The sequence below is a fragment of the Thermobia domestica genome, chromosome 6 (genome assembly GCF_964235325.1).
Source record: "Thermobia domestica chromosome 6, izTheDome1.hap1.1, whole genome shotgun sequence".
NCBI lineage: Eukaryota > Metazoa > Arthropoda > Insecta > Zygentoma > Lepismatidae > Thermobia > Thermobia domestica.
In genome coordinates this window covers 34,458,768-34,477,982 of record NC_137459.1, presented here as the reverse complement: position 1 = coordinate 34,477,982, position 19,215 = coordinate 34,458,768, and the positions used below count along the sequence as shown (strand labels likewise).

Here is a 19,215-nt window from a genome sequence, read left to right as displayed (position 1 = left end):
CCAACCATTAATGATCACTGTGTGAAACATTGCTCAGATTTGTATGGGTGGTAAGTGGGATGTACGTAAGAGTAATTGATTATTATTTGTCTCTATAGAATAAATATCCTTATATATAAATATTCACCGTTATTTATTCCTTATTTATATGTCAACGTCATCCGACACCTGTCATGAAAGTCAGGGAATTTCCTGGTAAAGGTCAGGAAGAAGTCAGGATAATAGATTAATAGATTTCTCCAGATTAGTAGGAACCCTGATTTAACAACTTACAAAATACGCTTGACTTCTTCCTAGAGGTATCTTTCACCAAGCAAATTTTATTAAAATTTTTCGTATCTATTTTTTATATATGTTAGTATTTTTGAGGACATTCTCATACACAGAATGCTTTCTACCGTTCCATTTATATACCACGCAAAGGAGAAAAGTAATTTAATAATTGGGGAAAATCGTAAATTACGGTATATGTGGAAGATATTTTGTGCACGGGTGTATATATTATTTATTTTATTATTCTTTATTATTTTACAGGCAGCAGAGTGCTTCAATGCTTGGATGTCCATTTTTAACGTACAGGTTTGATTGCATCCATGTAGCTAACCTATTGTGTGAATATCGCGTACATAAGTTGTTCTTGCGTACTCAAATTTCTTTAAAATCTTTACTTACGTGCATTTTTATGGATTTTTTCAGTCCACAAGGTATAAAGCGGGATGTTAAAGATTATGCTTTGTGTGCTTTACCTTTTCTCCTTAATGGTTTTATTTGATAACGTAAAGTAACAGTCGTTTCCATGTAATGTGAAGGCAGTAATAAATATACAGGTAATAAGTATCGACGAGTTTTGTGCTCAAGTGTGTAGTTCAAGCTCTTTCGAGATATCAATATGATTTTAGCGTTCCTAGCGTTCAATATGATTAAAATATGAGTTGACTTTGTAATGTTTGTCTTCGCAATTGTGCATTTAAAAAAGTGGCGTTTGATTTTCAGTTTTAGTCTTCACAGCATTAATATGTTCTTTTTTTCTTTCTTTCTTTTTTTTTTTTTTCGTTACCAATTCTCTCTGCAGCTCCTAACTTAATTATTTTATGGGAACTTTACATTTATTTTTAGGACAATAGTCATGTAGCCTCTGGTGGTATGGACAATGCTGTGAAACTCTACGATATAAACAAGAACAGCAGTAAGTGTAATTTAAGATTTATTTTTACTTTCTCATTCTTCATTTAATTGTAATTGATTTCAGTTGCAATTTATTTAAATTTGTCCCTTGCAATTAATACAGGGTGTATCAAAAAGAACTTTACAACTTTGAAAACTCGTATTAATTTATTTATTTAGTTTAGAGACATTGTGTTGATGTCATTTTATACCAAAATACAAGTTTTGACTCACGTAGTACACTAGTTCAGAAACAAGCCACGCAAGCGCTAGCGGCAGTTGTAGCAAAGATGGCTGCCTTTACTGGTCCCGAGCGTACCGGGATGACCTGAAGTTTTGTTGTCTTACCCAGCATCCAGTTTCAATAAAACACTTATGCTACTGATAAATAGTTGGCCTACTGGGAGGACCTTTACCATACTTTGTATGGAAAGTACGTTGCACAGTTGTCGCAGGCTTCGATTCTTCAAACCAAAACATACAGCAAGCGCGCTCGGGACCAGTAAAGGCAGCCATCTTTGCTGCAACTGCCGCTAGCGCTTGCGGTGGCTTGTTTCTGAACTATTGTACTACGTGAGTCAAAACTTGATGTATTTTGCTACAGAATGACACCAAAACCATGTCTCTAACATAAATGAATAAATCAATACGAGTTTTGAAAGCTTTAAAGTATTTTTTGATACACCCTGTATTAACTGTGATTGAATTCCATCCTAAAATTTGCAATTAAAATAATGTGAACTGTTAATTGTTAATTGCTAAGGAGCAATTGAAACGTTTAATTGTTAGTGCTAATTGCGATTGAAGCCACAACTAAAAGCGCAAATAACATGTGTGTGTGTATTTTACATTGTTCACTTGTCATTACTGTGTTAGATTTGAAAATGGTACTTACATGCAGTGGCGGATACGACCATCCCTCTGCTCCTGTGGCAAGAAAGCCGGAAAGGGTGACCGTCACAAATTATTCATTGTGTTTGTTTGCGTTCCCCTGACGGGGGGGGGGGGGAGATTGTGTCTGTCTTTTATGTACACCGTTTACAGACAGAACATCAACTGCTAAAACAGCAACTCCTCTCTGAAGCATGTAACTTGTTGTTAATACACGTAGTACTGACTCAGTTGTGTTACCAAGTCTGTCTGTGCCCGTGATTACCATTTATCTCTCTCTCTCTCTCTCTCTCTCTCTCTCTAAACAGAGGCATCCTAACTCCGGTACAATTTTAACTGACGTGCAAGAAAAGGTCGTCTCAGTTTGACCTGTATGTATGTATATTTTCGATTATCTCGAGAACCGTTGGTCATATTTTGATGCGGTTTTCACTAATAAAATAAGCTGTTCCCAAGCAAGGTTCTCACGTAAAACATTTGAAAAAATGTGTTGAATTAATTTAAAAATCAAATAACAATTGCAACGTGAGATGAAAAGAAAACTTATCCTAAAATATGCGTCAATTAATTACAACAAAGTAAGGTGGGCTGCATATGACGAAGGTGTTAGAACATCTTTTAGCCAACTTTCTCCAAATAATTTAACACTGTTTGGTAATTAGATGTTTTTAGGTCACTGAGGATGTCACGAGTGTTTACATGCCGATCGTGCTAGACTTTTGGGAGAATATCATATACTTTTTTTTCTATCATTGGTCGCCCAATGTGAGAAGCACGTTGGACATAATCGAAAATTGGAAAAATTAAGCTCAATTGAGACCAAAAGTTTTCAAGTAGATATAATAGGAGACCGTAAAGTAAACAGTTGAATATTAGGTAGTGAAGGTTGAAAGAGGAAGAATTAACGAGATCGTTCATAGAAGGTGTTGTGGAAAGGGTAAAGGGTAAAGGGTGAAAGTAGAGAATATACACAAAAATTGTAGAGCGGAAACAGTAGGAACATACTAATGGCCGCATAGAAGACTGTGGGTAGAACATCAGAAAAGTGTCCCCCTGCAGGAAAAGAACAAAGCAAAGGTGGAACGAGGACATGCAAGAAGCTGTTAACACAAAGAGAGAAGCGAGGAAAAAGTGGGATGTTTCTGGAACAGAAGAGGATAAATGTAGCTTGAAAGCGGCTAATAAGACAGAAAAGATCGCAGTGGCCAGAGCAAAGGCACAAGCGTGGAATGAAATGCATGGCGAATTTGTAACACCAGCTGGAGTGAGGAAGCTGTATAGGTAAGCAAAAAAATAGAGATAAGATAGCAAAGGATATTAGTAATATTAGAAAAATGGAAGATGACCAAAGATTGGTGCGTATCGATGAAGACGGGTTCAAAGAGAGATGGTCCAGTCACTTCAAAACGCTTTCAAATGAATGAAATCCGAGGTTTCAGCGATGGAAACCATATCTTGAAGTAACATCAAGAATTAGCCGGGAAGAGGTAGAGAAAGCATTAAAGAAAATGAAGACTGGATAAACGATATGTCTAGGTGGCATACCAGTAGAAGCATAGAAAAGTTTAGATATTACATGGGATCTGATGTAGAAAATCTATAAACAGGAAAATATGCCAGGTAATGGAGGGATTGTGTTATTATACCTATTTTCAACGGTAAAAGAGATGTATAGAAATCAAACTACAAAGGATTCGCACTAATGTCGATTACGATCAAGATTTGGGAGAAAATTGTAGAAAGGTGACTACAGAAAGAAACCTCAATAGAAAGGAACAATTTTGATTATGCCAGGAAAAAGTACAACAGACACAATGTTTATACTAAAACAAATTATGGTAGAACATCAAGGCAAAACAAAAATAATTGCATTTTTTTTTTATTGATTTAGAAAGGCCCACAACAGAGTACTACGTCAGCAAGTATGAAGATGTCTGAGGAAGAAAGGAGTGTCAGAGAAATGGGGCGTTCAGAACACAAGGGATTCAACCAGAGTTGAGAGAAAAAGAGGGCTAAAGCTTGTATCCTCCGTAGATGGAAAAATGACCACAGCTTCTTAAATTATAGGGATGATCCTTCCTAGCACTAAAAGAGCTTCATATAATGATCTTAAATGTGAAATACGTCTAAAATGACTGAAAAAAAGTGGACTTGAATCTTTCTTGCACTGAGTGCTCCAAATATGTTAAAATATTCCAAGATATGTATTCCAAGACAGAAGCAACGATCAAAAAAAAAAAAAAAAAAAAAAAAAAAAAAAAAAAAAAAAGTAGCAGTGTGGGATTAACACGCCAAATCTTTGTTAGGGCTAAATTACACCAAGGCTCAGCCTTAAGCCCGTAACCCTTCAACATTGTCATGGATGTTATACGTCAAGATGTGATGGATCAAGACCCCCTGGTGTGTGATGGTAGGCAATACAAATAGGAAAGGAATTTAAAGAAATGTAGAGAGCTGGAGAAAATCTTTGGCAGATCATCATAGGTATTCAGGCATTATTTGTAGGTCACTTGCCGCAGCTGAGAAGCTTCCATGCTCCACAGTGTTCTATTAACCTCTCCGTCTTCACGTATAGTTTCTCCGTTTTGATATCGTCCATTAATTATAGTCTCTTTCCCCCCTTCCTCTTTTTCCGGCCACCATTCCCTCTAGCACGTCCCTCATGATACAGTTCCTTCTTAGCCAATATCCTAATTAGTTTCTCTTCTTCTTCTCAATAATATCTGAAATTGTTCTTTTCTCCCCCCACCATTTCTAACATCTTCTCATTCTGCTCGACTCAGTTAATTGTCTCCATTCTTCTCCACACCCACATTTCGAATGCTTCCAGTCGTTTTTCATCACACTTGCGTAATGTCCATGTTTCTGACCCATACAGCACAATACTTCACACGAAGCACTTTATCAGTCCTTTTCTCAACTCTATATTCAAGGTCCAACAAAATAGTGTTTTCTTCCTCATGAAGGCTTCTTTCGCCATTCCTATCCTTGCTTTTATTTCACGTTCACTTTGGGAGGTAGAGGCCTAAAAATTAGTAGGAAAAAGAACTATATTTCGAGTTTAACGGAGAAGGAAATGGCGAAGTAAGGCTAGAAGAAGAAAAAAAGTATTTAAAAAATCTTCAAATAATTAAGCTCATGTGTTGCCAGGAATGGTGATTCGGACGTAAAAATAACAGACACAATGAAACAGGGGCGGCGAAATAGGAAAAAGGTTCGTGGCGCTCTGCGTGATCTCAGGATTATGGTGAAGATTAGAGATCATTTACGAAACAATTCTTAGGCCAACAGTGATATACGGAGCAGAAACATGAAAAAAAAAGTGTTATCGAAACGAGACTGCTACGCTGTGTGTGGGATAACAAGAAGAGAGAGAGTGAGGAATGAGAGAATAGGGGGAAACAACCAAGGTTGTAGAGATATCTGAAAAATATCCAAGAAAAAAAAAAGACTGAAATGAAGTGGTCACTTAATGAGAACAAACGACTATTTGGTCAGAAGAGTGATGCTAATAAAAGTAGAGTGGAAGAGGAGATGAATCGTTAAAATGACGTAGACGGGAAAAGACGGAGAGAAAGAAGAAGCAAAGAAAAACAACCAACTTCAAACAGAAACTAAAAAGCAGAAAGTAAAATCATCTTTTAAAAACTAAACCGACCCTTGAGAACAGAAAATAATGTACTGCGACCAAGACTCCAGAGAAGAGACGAAACCTGGGAAGTGCAGGTAGTCTTCAGGAAGTGTACAAATCTATAAGTAGAATAATAGTTATAATTCCGGATTTTGGCTTTAAACTGTCTGAGCCAGTGTAAACTTACTATTTTTTTGGTAGGATTGATGTTGCTAGGAAAGAGAACATTTCATAGTGATGTGGGGATAAGCAGTTAAGTTAGATATACTTTGCCAAGGTAAATAAACAGCTGGTAAGGGAAGATTGATATTCGGTAATGGTCTGTGTTTGGTTTCGCTATATTATGTTAGAAAAGATATAGTAATTTGGAGTAAAAAAAAATAACACAAGCGTCATTGAATGAGTAGTTATGGAGAGTTTATTGTGAACTATATGATGTTACTTGATTTCCTAAACTTAAATAAATAGACAAAGGAAGGGTCATGGTTCTAATATTTAACGTATTTAACCTCGAATTCTTTTGAACATGAAGTATTAGTGCCATGTACTACAATTGCCTTCTAGTATTTCCGATTGTCTGTGTAACAATTCAATAGAGCAAGAAGAGAGTTTCACTTCGTAACTATCGCTATATCATCATACCTAGTACGAGGACTTAACATTAAAATAGTTTTTTTTTTTTTTTTTTTTTTTTTTTTTTTTTTTTTTTTTAATACGTGCAAACAATGTCAAAATAAAGGTTTAATTTTTGCTTTCAATTCTGTAGTTTTATTTATTTACTAGATTGGTTTGTGGAAAGATAAAACTTATCCATTCATCTAAATATTGCTCATTCTCTTTTTAGAACTAGATGGAACTTAATTAAAAATAACTTATCCACTCATAACTAACTAACTCTTAAGACTATGGAACCCGGAGGTTCAATGCCCTATTCACAAGTGCTCTCTATTGCGTTCTGTCTTCAGCCAAATGCATTCAGTTTCTACTTTGTATTCCTGTTTCTGTGAGACCCATTTTAATATTGTCTTCCCATCTGCGCCTAGGTCTTCCTAATGGTCTTTTCCTGATTAGGTTTTAGTTAAAATTTTGAACGTGTTTCTGCTTTCTTCTATTCTGGTTGCATAATCTCCTTTACCTATATCTCCAAGACTTAATAATCTTAACAGTGTTAGGTAAACCGTATAAATTATGCAGTTCTTCTTGGGTCTGAATACTTGCATTAGGCTTTTATTTGCAAATAGCATGCTTCGCAGTCATAATTATTGTTTTATGTATTTTAAGCTTGAAATTCTTCATCAGTATTCGCGAAGTCAAAAGATTTTGAACTGAATAATAACACGAATTCTCTGCTTTTAATCAACATTTAATTTCTTTGTGGATACGGCTTTCGTCCGTTAATATTGGTCGTAGATATTTGGAAGTATCCGCTTTGTCGAATGTATTATATGATATTTTAACGTATCGATAAATTTGCAGCATTACGATCCCGGCGAACCTCCATATATTTAACTTTCTCTGCAGTTACTTCTAAACGCATGTCTGCAGGCGTGTAATAAAACCACTGCATTTCTTTTTATTGTCCTCATATCATCCCCTGTCAGATTTACACCATAAGCACAAGTCATAACATTGTGGGTGTCATTCAGCTCTAGGCCCTGGTTGCCCATTCATAATCATTTTTTTTATTTTTTTTTTTTAATTCACTGTCATGTGTTACTGTGTAATGTGGATTTGTTAATGAATATCCAGGTGTAATAGAGGTAGTAATTTCCATATAATGCTGAGTGTGATGCCCAGAGTTGATTTATGACAATGTACAAAAGTGCTATTGAAGATAATACTCTTGATCACCTTCATTATGCATTCGAGTTTAACAAAAATACTATAGTCTTGTTGATAATGTGCTTTAAATGTATTTATTTTCTTGCTCCTGTACAGGCAGAGTTCTTGGAATCCACGACAGTGCCGTGAGTTGTGTGAAATGTGTACCCCACTTTCATGGAATCGTGACAGGTAGTTATGATTCCAGTGTAAAGCTATGGGACCCACGAAGTTCCCAGTGTATCAAAAGATACGAACACACAGACCAGGTAAGTATGCCATATATTTTTTAGTTTGTCTCACGGTTATGCAGTATGGATAAGGGAGACGGTGATGACGATGATGAACGAAATAATGGAATGAAAAAATGAAAGAAATCGGGAGAGCCTCAAGATATTCAAGTACACGGTGTTTGTCCGCCACAAAGCTCACTTGGCCCGAGCTGGAATCGAACAAAGGATTCCACGCACCAAAGGTAAGATCTCCACCACTGACCTACCTTGGCCTCCTAAGTGTAGCATAATGACGTACCATTCATTAGTATGGAACTTCAGATAGTTTGTTGACTCATTATAAATTGTGTAGATATGATTGCATTCCGTAAACTTCACTCTGCTGCAAAATAGTCTGCTGAACTTTAATGTTAGTATAAAACCAGTCGAAGTTCTCCGGAAAAGTTTACTTAAAATACAAAATTTTTAACTACTCATTTTATAAAGGATTCTACAAACCTATCTGAGGAGAGTAGACCTAAGTCTGAGCATGAAGCTCAGAAACTAAATATTTTTTTCTATTATGAATGAAAAGTACGTGATAATTGGACTTTTGGGGGACCTAGTAGTTTACTGCTAGAGTGCTCACCTCTGATTCTTGGGGGCCCTGATTTGATGCCAAGGCATGTGAGTCTCTGGTGAACAAAATCGTGTACGTGGATTTTCTCAGGGTTTTCCTGTTTTGTCCCACATTTTCATTACCCCAATTCCTTTTGTAATCATCACTTTCAATTAATCATCCGTCTAATTATGCCTGTTGGACATATGTATAGGCTATATATACATTCAAATATTTAATTTCATGTTTATGGAAATTCAATAAAATTAGTTATTTAGTTTAGTTTTTAATGCTTTTATTAAAAATTCCAGTCGGAGCAAAACTCAAATTATATTTTTCTTCTACAGGCATTTAAATTCCCAGTACAATTGTTTAAAAAAAAAAAAAAAAAAAAAAAAAAAGAAAAAAAAATGCACTTATGCAGCCCGTAGCTAAAACACTACATTAGAATCTCAAAAACTGCAATAGAATGTCCGAGAAGAAAAGAGCAGTATTTTGAGAAATTATAATACGGACAATTACAAGCAAGAAAGTCTACATGAATCTTGAATCGATTCGGCTTCGTTTCGAGATATCGATATATGGAGAGAAAGACTAAGTTGTATTTAACTGTGGTACTGATGAAGGTGTTCGTACTATTTAAAAGCAGGTAGGCAGGAAACGAAAAAAAAAAGTTTTTAAAAGATGTAACAGTACGTTCAAGTACCCCTTTATTCGAGGAAAAAGTTCCTGAACTTTTGCCTTCAAATTTCGGTATCGAACCCTGGTATCTTTGTAAGTAATGAAAGTAAGAGAACAATATCATTATCCGATGTGCGCTGCAACACAACGCATAAATGATCAAATTTTTGCCATAATACAACTTTTAGCCTCTGCACTGTAAATATTTGTAGCGTATTTGACCTAACGTCAAGATGTACGTCAACGGACACTTACTCTGTTACTTGGAATCAGAGTGTGGGGAAACCAGCGGTTTGGCTTTCTCGTCAAAAAAAACTGACAAAACAAAAGTCTTGGAGAGAAATAGTACTTTTCGACCTAGTAACCATGAACCCCTAGACATTTCGGGTAGATGGCACAAGGTTTCGTGCACCCTCTGTATAATCATCTGCCTCCTAAGAGTGTACCCAAATCCAGAACTAATGTCTTGACCACTTCACTGTCATTGAAACACTTTGGTGCAAGCCACTTTTTCAGGTGAAGAAAAAGAAGAAACGACTAGAGCATTTTCGGGGATTGAATAGTTCTCATCGAAATCTTCGAATTGTCTCAGCAATTCGAGCAGCTGTGTGTGAGGAGGTGTTTTCATGGATCAGATAAACTTCAGAACGTAGCATTCCTCTCTGCCGAATTTGGATAGCACGTCACAGATTATTCAGTGATTGGCAACACATATCTGCTGTAATCGTTTGTCCTGGTTCCAAGAGTTCCACAATGATCATACTGTTTGGTCCTGGAACACGGTTGCCATGATTTCGTGAAATGATGGTGTTTGTTTGAACTTTTTCGCTTTAGGAGAACCAGAGTGTCGCTATTGCATTGACTGATGCTTCGACTCCCCAGTGGTATACGATATCCAGGTTTCATTCTCCGTCACTTTGTAAGAAAATAGATCATCTCCATTCTCCCAGCGTGCCAAAAGAAAAAAAAAAAAAAAAGTCTCATGCAGTTGTCATTCTTTTAGAGCATTTTTCGTACCCACCTCGCACACAGTTTGTAGCAACCAGCTTCTCAGACGCAATTCGATGGACTGTTTTCGCAGACACTTCTGGAAACTCTTTGGCGAGTTCAGCTATTGTGAACCGGCGATTGGATCGCACATTCTCGTGAAAGCGTTCCACCAGATCGTTCATCTGAGCACTGGGCCTTCCACTACGCTCATTGTCATGAACATTTGAACGCCCTTCCCGAAACTCTCTCCACAATCGCCTGACCTTTCTTTTATTCATTACTATCGGTCCGTAAATGACACACGATTCCCGATGGATGTCAACTGCATTTTGGGGCTCAGAAATTTTATGATAATCTAACTTCATATTTGGCGGGATTTTGTATCACAGTTGCCATTTCACCTTACTGCTACTCACACTGCGCAACTAAACTCGGATGATTCAATCTCTGTTGTAAACACAGAATAGTAGGGCATGCTCCCACACATACTAAACTTTACTACCAGTATATATACACACATCGCTTCGTACATTGTTATTGAACTGCCGATAAGAAGAGCTTGGAAATTTGGTTGAAAATGAATATGAGAGCAAACGAAGGAGATACTTAATAACTTCGGAAGAAGAATACTTTTACCAGGACCATAAAATATCCACGTTCGATGCTCGATCAGAGAGAGCATTGGAAAAAAAAAAAAAAAAACCGAACGCCGTTCGGATTTTGTCATGTATTGCTTCGGTGCTGGAAACGACGTTAAACGTCATCAACAAAGGTAATGCATGGAGCTGGGGCGGAGTGCATTTGTAAGGAAGAAGAAAAATGAAATGAGATGAAATCTTGAAGCTTTACGTCCCACAGTTATGACGACTGATGATGCGAATTAATTAAATGGTGGAATGAAGAAAGTGGGAGGAAACGGGAGAACTCGCGCACATGGTGTTTGTCCACCACAAAGTTTAGTTGGTCCTAACTGGGAAGAACAAAAGAAGAAAGAAAAATAAAGTGCAAATGTACTTAAAGCTTAACATTTTTAATGAATGTGTATTTCTTGCTTTGACATACGGATCGGAGACGCGGATACTAACAAAATCAGACATGCATCGTGTGTATGTTACACAACGCACTGGGAAGTCTGTGCAAGGACTTTGTAACGAAAGAAAAATAATCACATAGATTAGAAACATGACAGGGGTAACAGATGTTGTGAAAATAACAGTTGGTCGGATATACTACAGGAAATTACGATCAAAGGCGAGGTAACGAAATCGAGAAGCACTGCGGAATGACACGGAAAATAATTGGCCAACGTAAAAATAGTTGTGGAAAGAATAGGAACGATTTTCATTTAGTAGTATATAATGAATAGATGATGATTTACAGTTCCAACATTAATGGTGTGACCAAGAAGGCTTATTCCCAAATCGCTCATCTCGAGTGCTGGATCGTGGGTTGATCCCAGACATTTTGCATGTTCTTTATTTGATGTCTGTTCGAGATAGAATACTTTTATTGTAAATCTTTTGTGCTTTTTCGGAATATGCTGTTCGAACTCGACACGATCTTTGAATGGTACAATAGCTTCATCAAGTAAAAGGTGTTCAGCAGATTTGAAGACCCATTTGAACGAAGTATTGAACAATTCAGAGATTCTCCGGAACTTCCACATCTTGTGTATGTTCGGGCTGTTGCGATCTGTAGCCTTCTGATTGCCCTCGAAATGAAGGAAGTGAAGAATATGAAGAAATCTATCACGCGTCATGGTTTGCCTGAACCATGGCAGGTAATATAATGCGTCAGTGGACCACTAATGTTTGAAAGTAAGCCTTACTGGATGTCCCATGTGAAGTACAACAACTATAAAAAGATACAGCTCCGAAACGGAAACGGCATCTTCACGTGCATCGATAGCGATACTGGAACTGTCGCAGAAGGCTGTACAATACCTGTTTGTCTTCCGTACCACAAGTTCTACGAACTGCTTCGAAAGAAACAGCAAGAAAAACCCAAGAGGACTACTGTCTGCCAGATTTCTGACAGAAAATCCAACTGTTCCACCGAACGGTCCAACAGTTGACATTCTTTTTGAGAGACTTCCCACTGCCTTCCACCAGTCCGAGGGACGACTAGTGGAGGGCAGCGGTTTTGTCTCTTGCTGAACCTCATTGTCCTCATAATTAACATCATCCATCTCAACCTCATTGTCCATTCCCCCTCACCGAGACATAGCTCTCCTCACCCTCATCCATCCCCTTGGGTTGATCCTCATCCTCAGTGTCCTTCGATGAGATATCACCGCGCCATCTTCGACCTTACAATTTCCATTAAAAAAAAAAAAGTACCCCTCGATGGTAGAAACGTGATATGCCACTGCTCAATTACACTATGAGTAACTCTGCTTCCATTTTAGTACAACAAACAACAATGTATAGTAAATTACAAATTTTCTTCATAAATTTGCTGTAACTTCGTTTCTAAAAATTGAAAGTACAAGTCACACACACATACTCTGCTTCACACAGGACTAGTAAGTTCAAAAGTGATTTCAAGAGGGGTGATTGGTGGTTGCAGGAGTTTGAAAATAAGATGTGGTAGGCCATACGTTCTTTGTTCCCCTTGCTTTTCAACCTCCCTGAAACTTGACTCACAATGTCAACTACACAGGAAAAAAAAAAAAAAAAAAAAAAAACGCTTCCCCAAACTTGTATTTTGGGTTGGGGGGCGCGGTGGCTCAGTGGTAGAGCGTTCACCTCCGGTGCTTGGGGTCCCTGGTTCGATCCCAGCTCGCGCCGTGTGGACTTTGTGGTGCTCAAACACCGTGCTCGTGGGTTTTCTCGGGGTTTTCCCGTTTCCTCCCACTTTCTTCATTCCACCATTTCATTCATTACTCATCATCACCGTCTTCTTTAGCCTAACCGGCATAAGCGTAGGACGTAAAACTTAAAGATTTTAATTTTTTTTCTATTTTGGGCTGCTGACAGCACGTACCCGTGACCAATGGACCATAAAGGAAGCAAAATCCTACCTCTGTCCCTCTATTTATTTTTAGAATAGGAAATCTTTCTGTGTCGAAGCCACAGAGAGCAGAAATTCCTACTTTCATGGGATGATCTTTCCGTGGGCAATATTAAGTGAAGAACAAATGCATCATATTCGTTCTCGTAGGTACGAGGTTCCGAATTCTTATCTCCCTTGCTATTGCACCTACACTTTTCATTTTTTTTTTTTTAATATTATTGTTCCCAATGCCTGGCGTACATGGGAAATTCCCAATTCCTGCGTACAACAAATAATAGTGTTGCCAGAGTCCTAAAAATGTCAAAGAAACATGTTTTAAAATTCTTCTTGACATTTTTCTTTTACGAGTTGGATACAAGGAGCACAAAAGTTATCTCGTTGCAATCTGTGTTTCTTAAGCTTTCCAACGAGATATTGTTCATGTTCATGTGACAATTAGGGGTGTCGCTAGGGCTGCCAACCTGAGGTTAGACCAAAGTCCCTCGTAAAATATACAGGGCGACTATCGTACGTGCGACGTTCCGAAATTTTTCTATCTTTCCCTACCGTACCTTCGCCCAACATGTGAGATTATTTTTTCCTGCGTGCGACAAACAACAGTGTTGCTAGAGTCCCAAAAAGGTCAAAGAAACGTGTTTTTTTTTTTTTTTTTTTTTTTAAATTGACTTTCTTCTTCTTTTACGGGTTGGGCACGGGGGTACAAAAGTTATCTCGCTGGAATATGTGTCCCATGTTTCCAACGAGGTGTAGTTCATGTCCCTGTCACAATTTAGGGTTGCCAACCTCAATATGGATCACAGTCCATCGAAAAATATACAGTGACTGTCGTAGGTACGACGTTCCGAATCTCTCTCTCTTGCTGTTGCACCTTCGCCCTTCATATTTTTCTATATGATTGTTTCGAATATCTGGCGTACATGTGAGAATTATTTTTCGTACGTACGGCAAATAAGACTGTTGCCAGCGTCTCACAGAATTTAAATATCTGGTTTTCTCATAAGAAAATATACACAGAAGAAAGGGCAAATTCAATACCTCCTATTCATCCATCGCAAGCCCAATGGCCATATACAGGGTATCAGTAGTTAGTAAATTCATTTAGCTCTATTGATACCAATTTTTATGCTTGTAGCTCCTTTGGGGAAACTTGCCCCCTAAATGCTAAGGAGGTGAGAGAGAGAGCGCTAAAAACATCCAACGTTGCCCCTCTGCCGCGGGTCCCCAGATATGGATGAAATGGACATCATTGGAAAGCTTCCTTCTTCCCGAGGAGATTAACATCTAGGTTAATTATGAGTTGAGCTACTGAGGTTTAAAGTGCCGTTCGGGGCCGCGGTCGCTCAGTGGTAGAGCGTTCACCTCTGATGCTTGGGGTCCCGGGTTCGATCCCAGCCCTCGCCAAGTGAACTTTGTGGTGGACAAACACCGCGTGCATGGGTTTTCTCGGGGTTCTCCCGTTTCCTCCCACTTTCTTCCTTCCACCATTTCATTCATTACTCACCATCACCGCCTCCTTTAGCCTAACCAGCATAACCGTGGGACGTAAAACTCAAAAGATTTCATTTCATTTTCAAAGTGCCGTTCGTCCTTGACATAAGACCCTTGAGCCGTTGGTCGTGAAGAGAATATTGGACATCAGAAGCTCCTGAGTTCCATGTCCAACAGAAAAACAACGAAGAAGAAAAACAAAACTTTACCCTGAGATCCCATATTTATTTTGCTGTCGTTTTGCAGCTCTTCAGGATAGAATTTCAAAAATTTGAGAAAGTGAATGTGATGTTCGTTTAATGGGTAAAATGTTTGCGTACTTAACGAGTTTTGTACCTCTTCATTCAGATTTCAATAAACCTTTTTTCCCGGCTCTTTTGCGTTCACCATATTGAATAATGCTAGCGGATAGTGCATTTGTATTCTGTGTCAAAATACTCCCATGTACAAATGTCCTACATTTATGGTCAGTAGTTGAGAAGAACATGTAGTAAGAATAAACATTTCTATTAACAATCCCTGGCCATTATTCAGTCCCATGGAGTCATAGCACAATAATATACCGATCCGGAAATAATATATTTTCCAATAAAATAGTGATTCAAATTGACTGAATAGTTCTATATTGCTATGTAGACACACACGCATAAATTCTTTATTATATGGTATCAGATTGAGATTGGTCATCCGTTAAAAAAAAAAAAAGTACACTCGTCTAGTTTAAAAGCTTTCTACACACTGCACACTGTTGTAAATAGGGTTTTAATAATAATAATAATAATAATAATAATAAATAAATAAATAAATAAATTAACAAAATTAAGGTGAACTACATGGTCCATTCAATAGGTGGTGTCTTAAGACTATTATCAGATGGACTTGGCACGCCTTCCTCGCGAACAAGATGCTGAGAATCAGTGAAACAAGATGGTGGCTCCCGTGCACGTTTGAACCAATGTGAAGCAGCGTAGTATCATTAGATTTCTGTTAGCTGAAGGGTTGAAACCAATCGAAATTCATCGTCGAATGGCAATGCAATATGGTGAAAGTTGTTTGAGTCGAACACAAATGCACTACAATATCACTCTCCGTAATACGCCCATTTTCCCGTATCAACTCACACAATGATGTTCTTCATGACTGCACAAACATAGCGTCGTAGGAGTGGCGAATCTTCAACACTTGTTTGAACTAGTGATGTGAGGTGGAAAATTTTCCGTTCTAAAAAAATATCAGTAATCAAGTAACAATTCCTCAGCAATCATGAAATTTATTGAATTCATGTATAGAAATGTTAAAAAGTGAAAGGTCGTTTAAAGAATCTGAAAATTTTACGGCTCAGACAATTTTCAGTAGTATGTTGGAACAATTTAAACAATTTTTTATGAATTGAAATATTTTCTGCCTTACATGGAAAAATTGAAGAGAATGAGTCGGAAAGTTTTCATCATTTTGAAGCAAAAAGTAAAACAACTTTTTTTGTGAATCGGAAAGTTTTATTGCTCTGTAGAAACAAGTGAAAGGAATTTTCATAGATCGGAAAATTTTCATCACGATGTAGAAACAAGTGGAAAACACTTTTTATAGGCCGGATAATTTTGGATATTATGTATAGTGATGTTACGTGGAAAATTTTCCACTATATTTAACTGCGCATAGAGCTACAAAATTGAATTTCAGTAGAGGAAAGTTAGTCAGCAACAAATTATAATTCCAATTAGCTTTCGGGAACCGGAATATTTTCTATTTCAAGTTGGGAAATAAAATTTTACAGTGTTTCTCTCTCTCTCTCGCTCGCTCTGCGAGCTTCTTCGTTGCTAAACGGATAGCATACTCGCCTTTGGCATGGAGAACCTGGCTTCGATTCCCAGCTGGAGCTCATGTAGTTCGGATTCCACGTTAATCAGTTGGTACCGTTTTATATAGTCTCGCTGCTGAAAAGGACGTTAAACTCAAAATTAACTCAATTCAACTACTCTGTGTGTGTGTGTGTGTGTGTGTGTGTGTGTGTGTCTGTGTGTGTGTGTGTGTGTACGCAAAGTGCAGAGAACATACATCGAGTTCGTAGAGTACAAATATCACATTTTATTATTTAAAATTTCAATTTATTAAAAGTCATGAATATTTTCCGATTCATAAAAACATACTCCACTTATTCATTCGATTCATAATATTCCACTTGTTCGTACATAGTACTGAAAATTGTCGAAGCCATGAAAATTTTCAGATTTTTTAAACGATCTTTCACTTTTTAACATTTCTATATATGAATTCAATCAATATTATGAATACTGACGAATTGTTACTTGATCATTGATATTTGTTAAGAACGGAAAATTTTCCGGAAAAATATAGAAGAAAATTTTCCACCTCACATCACGGCTAAACAACGATGTAGGAATAAGTGAAGTATGTTTTTATGAATCGGAAAATTTTCCGGAAAATTTTCATCACTGTACAGGACAGACAATTTTTAGATTCATAAATATTCCACTTGTTCCTACATAGCACTGAAAATTGTCTAAGCCATGAAAATTTTCAGATTCTTTAAACGATCTTTCACTTTTTAACATATTCTATATATGAATTCAATCAATTTTGTGAACACTGACGAATTGTTACTTAATCACTGAAATTTGTTAAGAACGGAAAATTTTCCGGTAAAATATATTTGGTCTAGGAATTAATTCGTGCGGGTGGACAAGAGATGGCGCAACGAACGGAGCGTCCCACAGTTCCGTGTATCCACACATGTGTTGCAAACCCCTGTCATCGCGTATCGTTCGTAGTATAGGGCAGTGGATTAAAGCGTCAACAACACCAGTTTGTAGTTAAGTGAACATGGCGCAACTTGTGCCTGATAAAGTGTTTTCGCGGGGTGCCCTGCTGCATTACTTTAACATGCAGAAAAGTGCGACTGAAAGTCATCGTATTTTGGTGGAAGTGTATGGTGACCATGCTCTAGCTGAGCGAACGTGTCAGAAGTGGTTTGCACGGTTTAGAAGTGGTGATTTCGGCTTGGCAGACCAAGAGCGAGCTGGACAGCCAAAAAAATTTCAAGACGAAGAATTGACAGCATTGCTCGAGCAGGATTCGTGTCAAACGCAGGAACAACTTGCAGCAGCATTAGGCGTTGATCAAACAGCAGTCTCCAAACGCTTGAAAGCCATGGGAATGATTCAAAAGATGTCACATTGGGTTCCACATGAATTGAAAGACAGAGACGTTGAAAGACGAAAAACCATTTGCGAATTGCTGCTTCAACGACAGAGCAGAAAGGGGTACTATGAGCTGCTGCAACCGGGTGAAACTATGAATGGAGAACGTTATCGACGACAATTAATGCGTTTGAAGCAAGCTATGGCCAGAACACGACCAGAATGGGAGAACAGACATGATAAACTTATTGTTCAACATGATAACGCTCGCCCACATGTCGCAAAACCGGTCAAAATCTATTTAGAAAATGTCGGATGGGAAGTTTTACCCCACCCGCCGTATTCACCAGACGTTGCTCCTTCGGACTACTACTTGTTCGATTGCATGAACAACGATTTGATTGGACAGCGGTTTACTTCTTCAGAAGATATCGAAACATGGGTCTCTGACTGGATCGCTTCCAAGGATGAGGACTTCTTTCGCCACGGAATCCGTACATTGCCTGACAGATGGGCGAAAGTGGTGGCTAGCGATGGACAATATTTTTCTTAAGGTATTTATGTATTTTGTGTTTGTACTACAGCTTCAATGTGTGCGTACCAACCGCACGAATTAATTCCTAGACCAAATAGAAGAAAATTTTCCACCTCACATCTTGACTAAACAACGATGTAGGAATAAGTGGAGTATGTTTTTATGAATCGGAAAATTTTCATCACTGGTTTGAACTCGTTTTCCCACTCGTACACTTGTGTTCGGCTCAAACAACTTTTCGCCACATTGCACTGCCATCCGACGGTGAATTTCGATTGGTTTCAACCCTACAGCTAACAGAAATCTAATGATACTCCGCTGCTTAACGTTGGTGCAAACCCTCCATGGGTGCTGCCATCTTGTTTTCCTGATTCCCAGCATCCTGTTCCAGAAGCAGGTGTACCAGACCCATCTGATAATAGTTCTAGGACACCGCCAAAACATAACAAAGAAGTCGAAGTTTTGTATTTTTTATACAACTTTTCCTGTTATTTATTGTATGAACCTTATTATTACAAAGTGCCTTCAGTGCAGTTATTCTCTTCTCCAATACTAATGCCATTCTTTATGTAGAAGACATAAACAGTTTACAAAGTGAAGAAATAGTTCCCACTTCATATTCAAGTTTTATACTTTTATAGCATTTATTTTCTATGTTATGTTTTCGTTTCATTAACTAAGTAAATTTCTTACAAACGAGTATTATTATTATTATTATCTCTTGTTCGTTTTTACAGGTATACACTTTAGCTGTTTGTGATTTAAGGATGGTTGTTGCAACAGGTAGAAGAAACCTATGTATATGGGACATACGAAATGTGTCGCGCCCTCTGGAAGAGAAGATTTCTCCCTTGAAACACAAGACACGGTGCATATGCTCGTTCCCAAGTGGACAGGTAACTAGCAAAATATCCTTTCCAACTATAAAATGGGTTTTATAAATCTGAAAGCAGATTTAGAAGTGTCCCTGACGATGTAACATTTTCGTAGGTCGGAAATGCTAATTGCAA

The 19,215-nt window shown here is 37.8% G+C and overlaps 1 protein-coding gene across 2 annotated transcripts in view; it reads left to right on the top strand.

The window, feature by feature from the left end:
* LOC145687924 (mitotic checkpoint protein BUB3-like) overlaps positions 1-19,215 on the top strand; it is a 111,023-nt gene that overhangs the window by 19,797 nt on the left and 72,011 nt on the right. For both annotated transcript variants that reach the window (XM_081761486.1, XM_081761485.1), the window contains 3 exons: positions 1,117-1,186; positions 7,625-7,776; positions 18,943-19,101. In XM_081761486.1, the coding sequence (XP_081617612.1) occupies positions 1,144-1,186; positions 7,625-7,776; positions 18,943-19,101 (354 nt within the window). In that variant the 5' untranslated portion in view covers positions 1,117-1,143. The remainder of the gene's footprint in view (positions 1-1,116; positions 1,187-7,624; positions 7,777-18,942; positions 19,102-19,215) is intronic.